The sequence below is a fragment of the Numenius arquata genome, chromosome 10 (assembly GCF_964106895.1).
Source record: "Numenius arquata chromosome 10, bNumArq3.hap1.1, whole genome shotgun sequence".
In the NCBI taxonomy this organism is placed as follows: domain Eukaryota; kingdom Metazoa; phylum Chordata; class Aves; order Charadriiformes; family Scolopacidae; genus Numenius; species Numenius arquata.
In genome coordinates, this window is record NC_133585.1 from 19,600,891 (window position 1) to 19,615,178 (window position 14,288).

The 14,288-nt window shown below is 51.3% G+C and overlaps 1 protein-coding gene across 1 annotated transcript; it reads right to left on the minus strand.

Annotated features, from left to right (window-relative positions):
• Window positions 1-202: 202 nt before the first annotated feature.
• Window positions 203-11,383, minus strand: PLA2G12B (phospholipase A2 group XIIB). Its single transcript, XM_074155069.1, has 4 exons — window positions 11,149-11,383; window positions 4,657-4,745; window positions 2,888-3,053; window positions 203-321 (listed from the first exon to the last, which is right to left on the minus strand). Exons 1-4 carry the CDS (start codon window positions 11,381-11,383, stop codon window positions 203-205), a joined length of 609 nt encoding a protein of 202 aa, XP_074011170.1.
• Between the last annotated feature and the right edge of the window lie 2,905 nt (window positions 11,384-14,288).

Sequence of the window (14,288 nt, forward strand, 5' to 3'; positions counted from 1 at the left end):
AGGCATCGCTGCCCTGTATTCACAGGCTCTCTCCCCTTTCGCAGCCCTCTGCCCAAACGCTGTAGTCCATGTGTATTGCTTGGCCCAGGTTCCCCCATCCCGTGCTCGCCCAGAGGGCTGGTAGAAATCACTGTGCTGAAGTGCCGTATCTGAGGGGGGATGCTTGGCAGCAGGCTCATGGAGGCCGGGCATCTGCTCTTCCTCACAATTCATCTCGTTCTTCCTCGTTGCAAATGCAGGCACTCCTTTGGCTGTTCATGAAGGGCCGGCAGCCCAGGGTCCAGACGGCGTTGAACACTGTGTCTGCGACAGATTCACAAGCTGTGGAGAAGGAAAAGATCAGGCAGGTACTTGGGGACATCTGGGGGCTAGGTGAAAGCATCCTAGCCAGAGCCCTGCACTGAGTTCTGTGGCATTTGTGGTTAGAAGTGTGGGCTGTCTTTTTTTTTTCTGGTTATTGCATTTTTATAAATCTAGATGTTCCCTTCTGCTGAACTGAGGGCTGTTTTCTCTCTAGGGTGGCACCAATCTGGCGCTAACTTCTCTCTCCCCTAGCCCCCTTCTTTTCTTGTCTCTCTTAGGCTTTTCTCTTTGATGGATCATTTGGGGCGCTGCAAATAGCACTGTTTATCCAGCAGATTTCCCAGAAGACCTCCAGAGTACTGTCTTTCCTGGCTCCCTCTCCCCTCGGTTGCCTACAGCTGCTACTGACCAACCTTTTCTGCCTTTTGGGAGTTACAATGTGGGCTGCCAGCCAGCATGAAAAATCCTACTGCGGTTGCAACAGCAAAGCTGTTGATACGGTCTGCATGACTACTAGCCCTTCCTCTTCCCAAAGAACAAGCTCGAAGCTGCTTGTCAATAAATAAATACCAGGTCTTGTAGGGTTTACTCACTGGCGCTAACATTGATTGCTGTATACATAATAGATTTAGGAAGGCCCTGCCTTTGGGACTGTCTCCTCCCATCTCAACCTCTCCGAGCACCTCGCTCTGCTCCTGCTGCTTGAGGAGTCTGCTCAGTTGGCAGGCGTTGGAGAGGCTGCAGTGAGTCAGCGGGGAAAGCCAAGCCTTTGGTTAACTGGCAGTGTTGCAGCTGGGATGTTTGTGCCTGCAGCTGCTCTTCCCCTGCCTGCTTTTTCTGAACTCCCGGTGACTCAGTGGAAAGGATCCCAGATAAGACCCGGGATGGTGGTGGAGGAGAGGAGGCAGTGTGACAGGAGCTGCTCAGAGCAGCCCTGAGGGCCTGAAGTGGCAGGTACAGAGCACGAGGCAAGAGGAGGCAGAGCAAGGGGAGGAGAGGATGGCTCAGAGGTTCATTGTGTTAGAAAAGCTTGTGCCTCCTTCAGCAACCAAGTTGGAGGTGCTTGAGGAATCTAGTCCAACTTGACTATAGGCAGAGGTGGCTTGGCTCAGCCAAGGAGTGTGGGTGCTGCTCCACCTTAGCTCCTTAGCGCCTGTCTGTTGGCTTCACTGTTGTTGGCAGCAAGGAAAAAGGAGGGGTCTGAAAAGTTGGCAGGGGAAAATCTGAAGAGACAGGAAGAGGTTGGCTGTACGAGAGCCTGTAGATAAGGGTGTCCATGAAAGATTGGCTGTACTTGGCCTGTAGGGCTTATATCTGAGTCCACATCTTTGTTTTCTCTTGCTGGCCTGGACACTCTTTCCAAACATTTGTCTGTGAGGAGGTAGGAAGCAAGGTAGGAAGCTACCTGCACTAGTACTGGTGTCATGCAGACTTGCCCATGTGTCCTAATCAGGCTGTGCCTTTGGAAAACAAAAGTGTATTTATACCTTACAGCAGGACATCAGCTGTGGGGATGAACCCAGAGGGGCTCGCTGCGGTTAGCTGGGAGAAACTCAGCAGCACCACCAGTTCTCTTTGGCTTTGCCAATGGGCTGTTCTCAAGGGCTCTGCCAGTTTTTCAGACCTGATCTCCTGTAAATATCTTTAACCGTTTCGGTGTTACCTGCCGTTGGTAGGTCTTACCTCTGCCTGTCCTGCATTACTGCCACACAGCCCCTCTGCGAGAGGTGGATACCTGCCTTACAGAAGATGGGGACGCTCTGAAATGGCCTGGGGGAGGCTTTCCTGCCATTGCTGACCTCTGGGAGTGGTTGGGTAGATGTTTTCCCCTCCTCACACAGTGCAGAGGTGCTTGCTGTTGGCACAGAGGATCAAGAGGCAGGCTTGGGCTATCATAGGCATAACCTCCACAGAGATTATATGCAGCCTTTACTAAAAAGCTCTTCCCAAACTTGCAGACTGAGGCTTTTAAAATTAGGCAAAATCAGGGTGGCCCTTGAGCTGCTGATACGTCACTAGAGCTTTGGTAGCACAAGGGCTTCTGAGCAATCCAGATCTTCCCTGCAATGGCTGAGCCACCACCCACACTGTGGTGTGTCCCTGGTGCCATCATCATCGCTAATCTGTGAATCAGGTCCCAGAGAGTCCCTGTCCTTGACTCTTCCAGTTTGTTGGCCCTTGGCCACATACGGGTTTCAGTGTGTGTACTGGCTCTGGAAGGCTTTTTGATCTCCCGTGAAGGTGTTTGAACTCTTCAGGCAAGCATCCAAGGATTGAAGGAATTGCTTCTAGGGTTTTTTTTTGTTGTTGTGGGTTTTTTTGTTTCTTTCCACATGTGTTTTGTAATGTTTTCCAAATGTAAATAGTTGTAGGTGTCTGGTCTTGGGACAGCAGTGTGTGTGCAGATCTCAGAACCATGTGTTCTCACTCAGCTCTGACCCATCTGTGACAAGCACAGGACAGATGTGCTGCTCCCTACTGCAGATTTGTGTTTCTTTTGGCAAGGAAAGGACTTCCTGCCCGCACTTTCCCCTCCCTGCCATCGCTTGTTCCCTCCACAGGGGCTGCAAGCAGGGAAGCGTACCTTCCACCTTGGAGACGAACCCAAGGCTGCGCTTGAGGTCGGAGCAGATGGAGTGGAGGCACCAGCGGAACTTGGCATCGCAGCGGTATTTGTTGGCCCCGCAGGTGTCGTAACAAATGTCCAGCTGGTTGCAGCACTTGGTCATGGCAGGGATGCCCAAATCTAGCTGGAGAAAGAGAGAAAAGAAGTGTCCCTTGGCTGCATCCTGGCCTCAGACTCAAACAGCTGCAGCTGGGTGAGGTTTTGCAGAGCCCAGGTGGTTTCTTTTCTAGAAGCTACTGCCAGTAGCTGGGGCAGCAGGAGGGAAAACATGGGAAAACATGCCTTCTCCCTCACCATGCAAAGAAAGTGGCAACAGTAGTGCAGGTCCAATGCAGGATAGACCACGTTCTCTTCTCTCCTGTCACAGGGTATTAACTTCTGATAGAGAGGTGGGGAACAGCCCCTCCATGACCATTTGCTAATTCTCATTCATCAGAGCTCAATGGAGAGCTTCCTGTCCTTGCTAGCAGTGGCAAAAGCCCCTTTTCTCTTTCCTCATTTTCCCACAGCCTGACAAGTCCTGATTTTTGGCCTAATAAATCTGCTATAAGTGTTATTAATGCCTTATTTCTTACAGATGTGCTTGCAAGGCCAAGGACAAATACAGCTTGGCCCTGGGAGTTCTGCTTGTTTGGAGGTAAACAGCTAGTAACCATGGGGGTGATGGGGCAGAAAGGCTATCTCCTTGAGAGACCGGACTCATTAGCTTGTCATAAATTCTTCCTCTTTTGGGCCTTCCTCATGTAATATTTAGGAGATGAGTTTTTTTCTTCATTGCACTCAGCGCTTATGGCTGCCTGTGTAAGGAGGAGGTACCTCAGAAATGCCCACAAGGTTTGCAGTGGAATGTAGTTCAGGGAGCTAATCTAACATGAAAAATGGGCTGTAAAGGGAGGGGTTTTCAGAGCAGGAATCTGCCTAATTGCTGCAAACTTCACGGGCAGCAGTAATGCATGAGCTAAATAGTAATTCCTGCTCTTAAAGCCTCCTGGCAGTGCTTTTCCTGGTGCTTACAATATGATTTCATTAATTGCCTTTAAAATAACAAGTGGGTGCAGTATTAAAGCCCACGGGTTTATTTCCATGCTTGGCGGAGGCAAAAAGCATGGGAAGGGATGAAGGGCCGGGTGTGGAGAGTGCTTTCAAATATTGCTGTTTGCACATTCTGCTGTGTTACTGAGCTGCCCAGCACCAAACCTGTTCCCTTTCCTATCACAAGTGCAGAGGATGGATCAGGGCCTTGATAGATATATGTTTCTCCAAGATTGTGCTCTGCTTGGCCAGGTACTTCTTTTTCTTTTTCTAGTGCTAACCTGCTTAGGAAACTTTCTCTTTTGGTACCTACCAAGACAACCAGAGCAACAGGCCAGTCCTTCATAAACGTAACTCCTGTCTACGTGATTCCTGTTTCACTGCCACCAGCAGCCTGAGATCCTAATGCCTCCCTGACTGACAGTAAGTTTGGCAGAGCTCAGACTGACATGTTCGCCTTGCTGTCGGCAGGCAGCCGTATCTTTTGGCGGTCCCAGGCAAATAACTTGTCCCCTAACATCACATAAGTGATATTTCCTCCCTTTTCCAGAGCTCTGGCTTCAGCTGTGAAGAGAAGCCATCACATAGTCAGTGCCTAGCACACCTAAGCCTTCCCCTCCCCCACAATATTATTAGCTGGTTATTGTCATTAAAGAATGGCATCATTTTGGGATCATGGGTGTGACAGTACATACACTTTCGGGTACCTTGAGCCCCAGAAAATAGGAGCTACAGCCGTTTGGTTCTTGGGGTTTGTAGTGAGGTCGTGGCATTGGAGCCTTCCCTGAGAAAGAAAAGGAAAAATGTTAGGAAAGCCGATCTTCCCAAGAGTAGAACCAAAAAGCAAGGAGTGTCAGGCATCTCCCCTCCGGTCTGCATCCCCAGACACTTCATTCTTCTGCAGGAGATGCAGAGAGTGATGGATGGGTACTAGAGCTGGCTGACCCTGCCCTCAGCTCAGTTCCGTTGCGGCTTTGGAGCCTGACTTAACTCATACCTCCTCTGACAGGGCCACTGGAGCAGTGTGTTGTGTATGAACTGGGTCCCCAGAACTTCTTAAATGTTTAAACTGGGCTGAGTCCAGTCCCTAGGTCTGGGACTCTCTTCAGCTCTTACAAATGGGCAGGTCCCTCTTTCCAGTGTGGGGTTTTGCAGTTGGGCAGCCCTCCATGCTAGAGCTAGTGCCTCAGACCTCTCAGATCTCCTAGGAGCTTCTTCATGTGCTTCCTGAGAGCTCTGCACAGCTGGGATCGCCCAGCTGCGTTTTTAACTCCTCCAAGAATCTACTGGCTAAACTGCGAGTTTAGCAAGGGGATTTCTTTCCATCCTCAGTTCACTCGCAGAGTGTTTCTGAGCTATGGATCTCTGCAAAATTGTGCTAGACCTTGCACGTCTGGTCTTCCTCAGAGCACAAGGTCATCTTTGTCCATTTTCTGCATGTGGTGATGCACTGTCACATTTCGCAAGTAGTTTCTGTCCCTTTTTCTCTGCCTTCCCTTAGCACGCTTCTTAATATGCATGGAGGAGCAAGAATTTCCTCTGTGAATAAGTATTTGCCCGATGTAGAAAGAGTCCAGCAGACAAACAGTTAACAGTAGCTTCAGCAGCGATTTAATCTATTTTACTTTGCTTTGAAGGGTGTGCAAGCCCTCCTGTCTGCCTGCCAGCCCATCCTGGGGCTTCGTGTAGGGCTGACAGAGGGCTCTGGGTGTGAGGCTTGGGTGCCCAGGGTTGGGGTGGAAACTGTCCGTGTGGAAAGGAGATTGGTCTGTTCCCTGCCCTGTCTTATCCCCTTTCTGTCATCCCTATCTCAACCCCCATCTCCATCTAACCTAACACCTCTGGTTTGGGGAGGACGAGTCACCAGGCTGCTTGTGTGCCTTGACCCAGCTGTGCAAGGAGCAAGGAACGGGAGAGAATTCTCCCCTGGAGAAGTTGTGGAGACCGTCCCTCATGGAGTCAGCTTTCTCTATATTGTGCCTTGATTCGTGTTCAGCGCTTGTTCCCTTTCTGTCCCAGCTGGGTTTCTAAAAGGGAGATCTCAAACGCAGAGTGAAGTGTTAAGACATTTGAACCCTGTTCTGGGAAAGCTTTGTAAGCTGTGTGAATGCTCCAACAAAAACATGTGTGAGCTGAGCCTTCTGTAAGTCCAACACCTCTAGGGTTAATTTTCTGCCTCCCTAAGCACCACTAGAGATTTTATATAGACATAAAATATATCTAGTTTAGTCCTCTAGGCAGGGTTGGGTTGTTTTAAACTCAATTTCCACTGCTTGCTTGTTGTCAGCACCGATAATCATTTAAGACGCTTTTCTCCTTTTTTCTGTCAAGGTACCTAAAGTGCCAGTGGTTAATACAGCCATAAAACTACTGTGTTCTTGAGAAGACCTCACAGCCAAATGCCTCAAAAGGTCTTATGTTCTCAGCATCTTCTGAATTAAAAATCGCCACAGTGGTTTTGTTTAAACAACAGATTTGCAACAAACAAACAACACACTGAAATCCTGCCCAGCTGTGAGACGCCAATAGCCAATTTTCTCCAGCCTCACCGAAACGCAGTATGCACCAAGGATTTCGCTCTCTGCAAGCCAAGATAAAGCTCTCTAGTTGACATTACCACCAGGTGATGGCATTTGTGTGGGAAGGTATTTCTCGGTACAGCAGCTACTACTGTGTTTCTACCTTTTTGGCCCCTTTTGAATAGGTCATATCTGCTTCTTGCTCCAGGTTGTAATTTTCTAGTGCGGACAGCATTGTTATTTGGAGCAGGTAGAGCCGAGTTAACAGCAGACAAAGAGCACAAATCAGTTGGTTGCAGCACGCCATCATTATAGGATTATCTTCCCACCAAAACGTAACTCAAGTCTGTTGAGGTACGCTGACGCAAGGTAATTTCTGAGTTCATGACACGTTGCAAATTAGGCTATTTTGGTGGTTATGCTATAGAGAGAAGGAATTCTGTCTACATATGGGCTGAAACTATAACGCAAGGCTCTCAAGCAATACAGTGAGAGGAAGGGCTGCACCCAAGTCTTGGTGCAATTCACAGCCCAGTTGCTCTTTAGGAAGGGGGGTGAGAATCGGGACTCAGAATTCAAATGTTCCTGAACTGAGGTAGGAGGCAGAGGAAAGTTCAAAATCCAAGGTGGATTTTCCAGGATGGGGTCAAATTTTAATGACTTGTAATACTGGCGATAAGTTAGGTTCCTGCAGCATATTGTCAATTAATAGGATAAGGTGGCAAGTCAGAGCAGGAGTGAGACTGTCTGGGGATATGGGGATAACTGAGTTTCCAGGGAAAACCTTCTATTAAGCTGAAGTTACAGCTATTCTAGAATTTTAGAAAGTTGTCCTGAGGAAAAAGATAATCTCACTTGAGAATTGTGGTGATCAAGAAAGCATTGAACTGCCTTCAAGATGAGCCCTTGTAAGGAAATCTGTCCCCCCCCGCCTCTCTGAAAAACAAAGCTTAATCATTTGTAAAGTGCACCTTCGTGAACTCTTTCTCAGGTAGATAAAGTCCAAGACACCACAGTTAACCTCTCTCCCACATCTTGTTTTCTAGCTAACAGGAAGACAAAAGCAAAGCAGGAATAATAGGCGTTCCTCACACTGCATGAGCATCGCTGATGTAGTCATTTATTGCTTGCCCAGCCTTATTCCTTATAGGCACGTCTGTGATGGGGATGGGACTTGGTGGGTCACACTGGTTGTTTTGCTAGCCGTGGTTCACCAGGGGCCTGTTGTGGTGTGTCTGCTGCAGGGCAGGCGAGGAGAGATACCAGGGGACAGCCGCAAGCAGAGCGGGACCTGCCCAGCAGCACGCTGAAGAGCCACACTGGAAGAAGCCACTGTCCTGTAGAAGGACAGCATTGCTGAAGAAGCCTGTTCTTTGGAAGAAGATGTATTTCAGGGCACTGCCTTGTTGGCGTGGCCTTAGAGGAGAACTGGTTGCGTTTCTAATGGGAAGCGAGTTTCCCTGATGCATTTTAATATCTCCAGGCTGTTGTAGCTATGCCAAGAGACTGGAAAACAGCCAGCTGGCTAGAACAGCTGCTGACGATGCAGAAGGTCTCAGACACTGCAGTACTGGTACGCTTGGCAGGGGGAAATAGATGGTCTTGGGGATCCTGCTGTTTTGAGTGGTCCATTGTTATTTCTCTGCCCCAGGCAAGCAGACTTTGGGCAGATGTCCTCCATACTCACCACAGCCTTTTTAGTGCTGTGTTGGAGAGCCTGACTTTCAAGGATGTGCAAACCTGGATGTGCCTCCTCATCTTAGGTCCCTCAGGACAAATGCTGAGCAAAACATTGAAGTCCTGCTTGGCCAGACAGCTGAAGGAAGCTACCAAGGGATTTACTCCCAGTTCAGGCCATTTACCCCTGTGAGATGCCCAGAGAGATTTTGTAAGGAGGAGGAGATGTTTACCAGCAAATGCTAGTGTAGCCCTAATGTCCTAATTTAAGGGAGCAATCCATCAAGTTGTTTGTTTTCAGACCTCACTAGCTGCTGAAAAATCAGGAGGAGAGTCTTACAGCCAGAACAGGCAAGCACCTCGTGCTCAGCTGAAGATGAGTGTGTCAATCACAGGTGAGTCCTGACCTTTATTGTGGCGAAATAGGCTATTATCGGTGTCTCTTGGCTAAAGTGAAAGAATATAGAAGGTGTAATGCTTGCTTCGTGCCTGGGGAAAAATCAGTCAGGCCCTGATTCAGCAGCAAGATGGTAAAGGTGGTTTGTGTTCATTCTTCTGGGCACAGCCACCTCATTTCACTGGTTTAGGATCGTCCCTGCATCCCCTCCACTTGCAGTTTGCAATGTCTGTGCTGGAGACCAGCACAGACAAATGGTCCTGGAAGGATCCAGAAAGACCCTTGGAGGCTCACGGGCAGCGTTTCAATAGTTTCCTCCTTCAGCCTGTGATTAATGAGTTGTTCAGCAGAGGAGAACAGGGCTAACAATGTGCTTTGTTTTCCTTTCTAGGTGAAGCATCTCTCCAGTACCTCTCAGGGAGCAGGCAGGAATTTGCGCTGCTCTGTGGAGACACTCTTCTCTCTGCCCAAGAGTGCAGGGACAGGGGCAGGGACAGCCCCAGCTTTGGGATGTACCCAGGAGCAATGACTTCTCCAGGACCTGGTGAGTCCTGAGGCTCCCTGAAACAAGCTCTGAATATCGGCCTTCCCAAACCTTGCCTTAGGCACACTGCAGTACCAACCACGTTATCCGAGGGGAGTACTATCCACGTTATAGTCGAGGTTGGACTAGATGACCTTTGGAGGTCCCTTCCGGCCTGGACCAATCTATGAATCCCCACAAGGAGGGTTTTCAATCCCTGCATTAAGAAGGGCAAGTCCCTTTCTGCACTGAATTTGGAGCGTGGTATGGACCTAAAGGCAAGTTGTGGGGCTGCCAGAGTGTGGCCCTGGGGACAGGCTGCCCTCATCCTGTGTGCTGGAGTCATGCCATGGTGTGCGTGGGAGTCTCCTCCTCCAGACACTGCACCCCCGTGGTGCCACCAGTGGGCCCCACAGAGCAGCTGTGGCTCTCCTGAGCTACTGCAGAGAGGCAGTACTGGCTGGGGTGTGCCGTGGGGCCCTGGGCTGAAGGACTAAAGCAGCAGGGCTGAGGGTCCAGGGCCACTGTGGGGCTGAGGTGATGGGCTGAGATGCCTGGATCCCTGCAGGTTTGTGGGGATGAGGTGCCTGGCTTGCTGCTCCCTGTTCTCTGTTAACATGGGGCCCAGGGAGCAGAGCTGGCAGGAGCAGGAGGACAGATATATACACATTATTAAAAAAAAAAAAAAAAAAAACAAAAAACAACCAAAAAAACACCCCCAAAAACCCCAGATAAAACCCCCAAACAACTTTAAGGCTGATTTTAAACTCTCCTTGTGGTCCCACTTTGGCTAAGGGTGGCCCATCTGCCCTCTTGCCCTGATGGGGATCTTGGGTCCCAGCCGTGCAGCATCTGGCACCCTCACTGATGGCCTGGGAGCGATGGGAGGTGCTTCCCTCCAGCTGCATCTGTGGGGGTGGGCATTACAGACAACCCTGCACAGGCTGGAGAGGCGCATCCTGTGTTCTGGAAGAAAGGGGATGCCTACAGACTGAAACTGGGTCGGTGGGATCTCTCCAAAGCAGGGAGTCTGTGTCTGTGAAAAACAATGCTCAGGGAAGGAGAGGGATTGAAATCACCTCTGTGCTTGGGAGCATCTTGCCCGGGTGATCACTAGGGATGTGGGATGAAGCTAGGGGAAAAAGGGCTGGCGGGCAGTTGTGGATGGGCAGGCTGAGGTGACAGAGGACAGTTATTGCTGTGGGGACAGTTGTAGGAGGCTGGGGAGAGGACACAGTCTGTAGGAAACCTCCTTGCTGTTCCCAGCCAGGCTGTTTCAGCGTCAGTACCCTGCTGATGGCTGGTGCTGCCTGTGCCTTCCCCTGCCCAGCACCCCACAGACTTGTACTGCAGGGTCCTGCCCCACTGCCCCTCTGTGTGCCCAGTCCCTGCCCTGCCTTTGCTCCTTCTGCCCTGCTGTCCCTGAGATGTCACCTCCTTCGTCCTGTCCCCAGGACAAACCAAACTCTTCATTTTTGGTAAATCACTCTAAAGTCTAAGGCGAGCAGCAGCTGCCTTGTTCCGACTTGGGTACTAAAGGTTCCTCTGTGGTGACAGCAGCTCTCATTTACCTCCCTGTTATCTCCCCTCCTCCAGCCTACGTTATTAGCCAACTCGCAACTGCTGAATAATGACACTCCAAGGTTGCTGAGATTAGGGCCGCTGGCGACACTACCAACCCTTCTGAGTCAGGTCCTCCCCTCCAGGGCCTCGCTGCCAGCCACAGTCCATCTCTCCGGGGTCCACGCAGCTGCGTAGCCTGGTTATCTGCATGCCCTTCCTGTGAAACCTCTGTCCTCTCCTCTTGTCCCCTTTCGCACAGCACAGTGGCTTCAAGAACAGGCTGTTCTTGGTGAGAGAAGATGAGGGTTCAGTGTCCCTGTGCTGGCACTAGCAGGGATGTTTTGACTCTCTGCAGTGACTTTTCTGTGCCGAGCAGCGCCAGGGGGTCAGGTCATGGGTAGGAGCTGGTTGTGGTCTTGGGGAAGGAGAGTGCTGCGAGTTTCCACACGAGAGGGAAAGAGGGGAAAGGGCAAAGAGAGAGGAGCCAGCAGGAGTGAGGTTCGCTTACCGTATCGACATCTGTACTGACAAACGCCATTTTTACCCCCAAGCAGTTCCAAGAAGGAGTCAAAGTAGCTGTTAACTGTTTCGAAGCTGTCCCGGATGGTGCCGATGCCCCAGTCTGAATAGAACGACTCTGCTTGGGCGGCTTGGTGAACGGTGTTCTCCTGTGTTGTTTCCTCGGCGCATTGTCCTAAGCCCAGGGTCAGGCACAGAACCACTGCCTCGAAAAGCAGCCGCATGCTGCCGTCCGGCTCCAGGCCCCGGAGCCCTCGTCCAGGCAGGGAGGAGTGGGAGCGAGCTGCTGCGCGTAGGAGGCAGGTAAGCGCCCCTCTCCCCTGGACTTTAAACACTGCGGAGGGAAGCCGGCATGAGGTCACCACAATCAGAGTGCAAAGTGCACGGGGGAGATTTGGACCGAGTTCCTCTCGCAGAGAAACAGCGGGGCTTGACTTTGCGCAATCCCACTGGAACAGGCTTGGCCCCCGCCACGCCACAGCTTCAGCTTCCCCAAAAGGGACCGCTCCCTGGGGTGCCGAGCGGGGTCTGTCCGCCCAGGTTGTGTGGCACACAGGAGACCCTCCGCGGGCCCCATAGAGGCACTGCATGGGCTGCCCCACTCCTTCCCCTGCCTGCTGGGAGATGGGAAGTATCTCCTTGTCCGCAATTTCCACTTCTCGGGCAATGGGAGTAATAGTTCAGCGGCAGACTGAGGAGCACCCCTCACCCTTTTCCTTGGCCTCCTGGGCATGTAATGGGGTGGGATGAGACATCCACCCAGATGGGTGTCTCATTAGGAGCAATAGGGAATTGCTCCTAGCAAAACCTCTCGGACGGCAGGGCTGACACGCTTGCCGTGTGAAGTGGCTTTCCATGGCTACACACCCAGGACAGAGAAGGGTGGCAGAGTGCCGCGTCCTGCTCTGTGCCATGTCCTGCTCTGCTTTGGCTACAGGGTGCTGTTGGGCCTCGTAGGGGTTGATCCAGCAGCTGGGAGTAGTTTGGGTTTAGAAACCCCTTGGCGTGTCCCCTTCAGTTATAGGATCAATGACGTAGATGAGTATTTGCCTTTGATGGGACTCCTGAAGGCTGATGTTAGATGGCTGGTGGTTACAGCTTTTGTGTAAGGCCAGTGTTGCTGAATTAAACACGTAGCATAGATGGCCCAGAATGAGGAAGGGCTGGCACTGAAACCCAACTCAGGCAACGGGCTTGTGGGGGAGCTGCAGGTCCTGGCTCTGGGGTGGGACTGGCCTGCCAGGACGTGGGGCTTGCACAACTGGTGGAGGTTTCAAAGAACTTACTTATTAAAAGAAAACAACTAAATGAGCACCAACAGCTAAAGACGACACAAACCACTGATAAAGAATAAGGAAGGGAGACAGCATGGGAAGGCTCCAGCCACTCTCAGGAAGCTTTTTGGATGTGTCCCAGCACAGCACTGCTTCTCGCAAAGAGCCGCTCCGCTGGTGGATCGGCTGATCTCTGTGGACTCCCAACAGCCAACTTCAGCAGTCACTCCTGTTTGAGTGTGGAAGTGGCCAGCCTGTCAAACAGAGACTCTCCAGAGGGTGAAGGGGAGCTGGGCGGTGGGTCTTTCAAGTATATGGCAAACAAGGGCAAATTCTGGCATTTTATTGTTTTGCAGGAGATTCAGCGCGACTGCATTGTTACTTCTGAAAGGCCAGAGCCCTGCAAGAACCTGACTGCCTGTGCCTTTCCACGTACAGCGGTGCGTTATGCGTTATACAGCGGTGCGTACAGCTCCCGACGTGGGATAAGGAGTGGGGACCACAGCCAGGTCTTGGTTTCTCAGACAGGTAAGTCAGAGGAGTGGGGAAGAGGAGCAAATAAGCTGGTTATTCTCTTTCCTGTGAAATGGTGTGGAGCTGGAGCCCAGCTGCTGACTTCTTGTCACATCTCGGTGCCTGCCGCTGGCTGCGTTCATGCTCAGTGGCCCTCAGAAAGGGGTGTGAGGTTTCCACAGATCAGCAGTCAGGGGTGATTCGGTTGTACAGCCCCAGCTGATACCTGCATGGTGCCTCCCTGAACCATAGCCCGAGCTGCGCACCGCTGTCCCAGCCCGTGGGAGGACGCTTGGCTGAGTTACTGAATGAGGGGACATATAAGGTGTGCAGGAGGTCCTAAGGGAACCTCAAACCAGCTTCGGCTTTTGGAAGATGAACCCAAGGAGAGAGGCAGAGAGCATCAGGAAGGGAGGTTGGCAGTGTCCAAGCTGCAGACAAGGAGGTGGAGCACTGTAATGCCTGGTGAGAAATTAGGTTGATGTTTTGGGTTGAGCTAGAGGTGCCGGGTTGCTACTAGATGGTCTGTTCCCTGGAATCTTTCTTGAACAGGGTTGTCATCACTGGCACAAAGCAATGGGGACGCTTGTGAGGCGAGGACTCCGCGGCAGAGCACTTTGCAGGGCAGGACTGGAGAGCTCAGGTCTGTCCTGCTGTTCAGGCCATGCTGGGGACTGGTCAGTCATGGGTGAAAATGGGCCACTGGAATTTGTTGTCAAAGAGACCCAATGAAATCCCACGCTGTGTCTTGCACTGAGTGGAGCCGTTGGTGTCTCTGGTGGCTGAACCACTGCCCTACGTGACACACCGGTTTGCAGTCCCAGTGCTCCCCGCCCTTAGAAACAGTCTGGCAGAAGTTAAGGTAAAAAAGAGCAAAACAGCTATTCAGAAATAGCTTGGGAACATTGTGTAGAGCCCCTGGGTGGCTGTGCTCAGTGCTGTGCTTTTATGTGGAGCCTTTTAGGGTTGCTCTGGAGGCAATTCCAGAACACAAAATTTCTTTGTCATCCCTTAGTCCCTGGTGGCTGATCCATGTGCTGCCGAACAGAGATAGGAACAAAATGCCGGCAGGACTGCAGGGGGTGCAAACCACAGTGAGTGTTGCATGAGCTGTCCCTGCCGCGCCAGGCAGGACATGCAGCTGGAGTGGGTGGCTCTGGCCAGAGCCCGGGCTGTTTGCAAAATCAATCGGAATTCGTTAGGAAAGCTGAGCAGGGCAGGAGGGGAGCAGCTGGCAAAGTGCAGAGCCTGGGAAAAAAAGGAAGTCAGAAACTTTCCTGCTGGTTCGTCACTTGTTGTCCCAAAGCAAAAGTCTGTGAATAAAAAAGCAGTCCAACAGCTT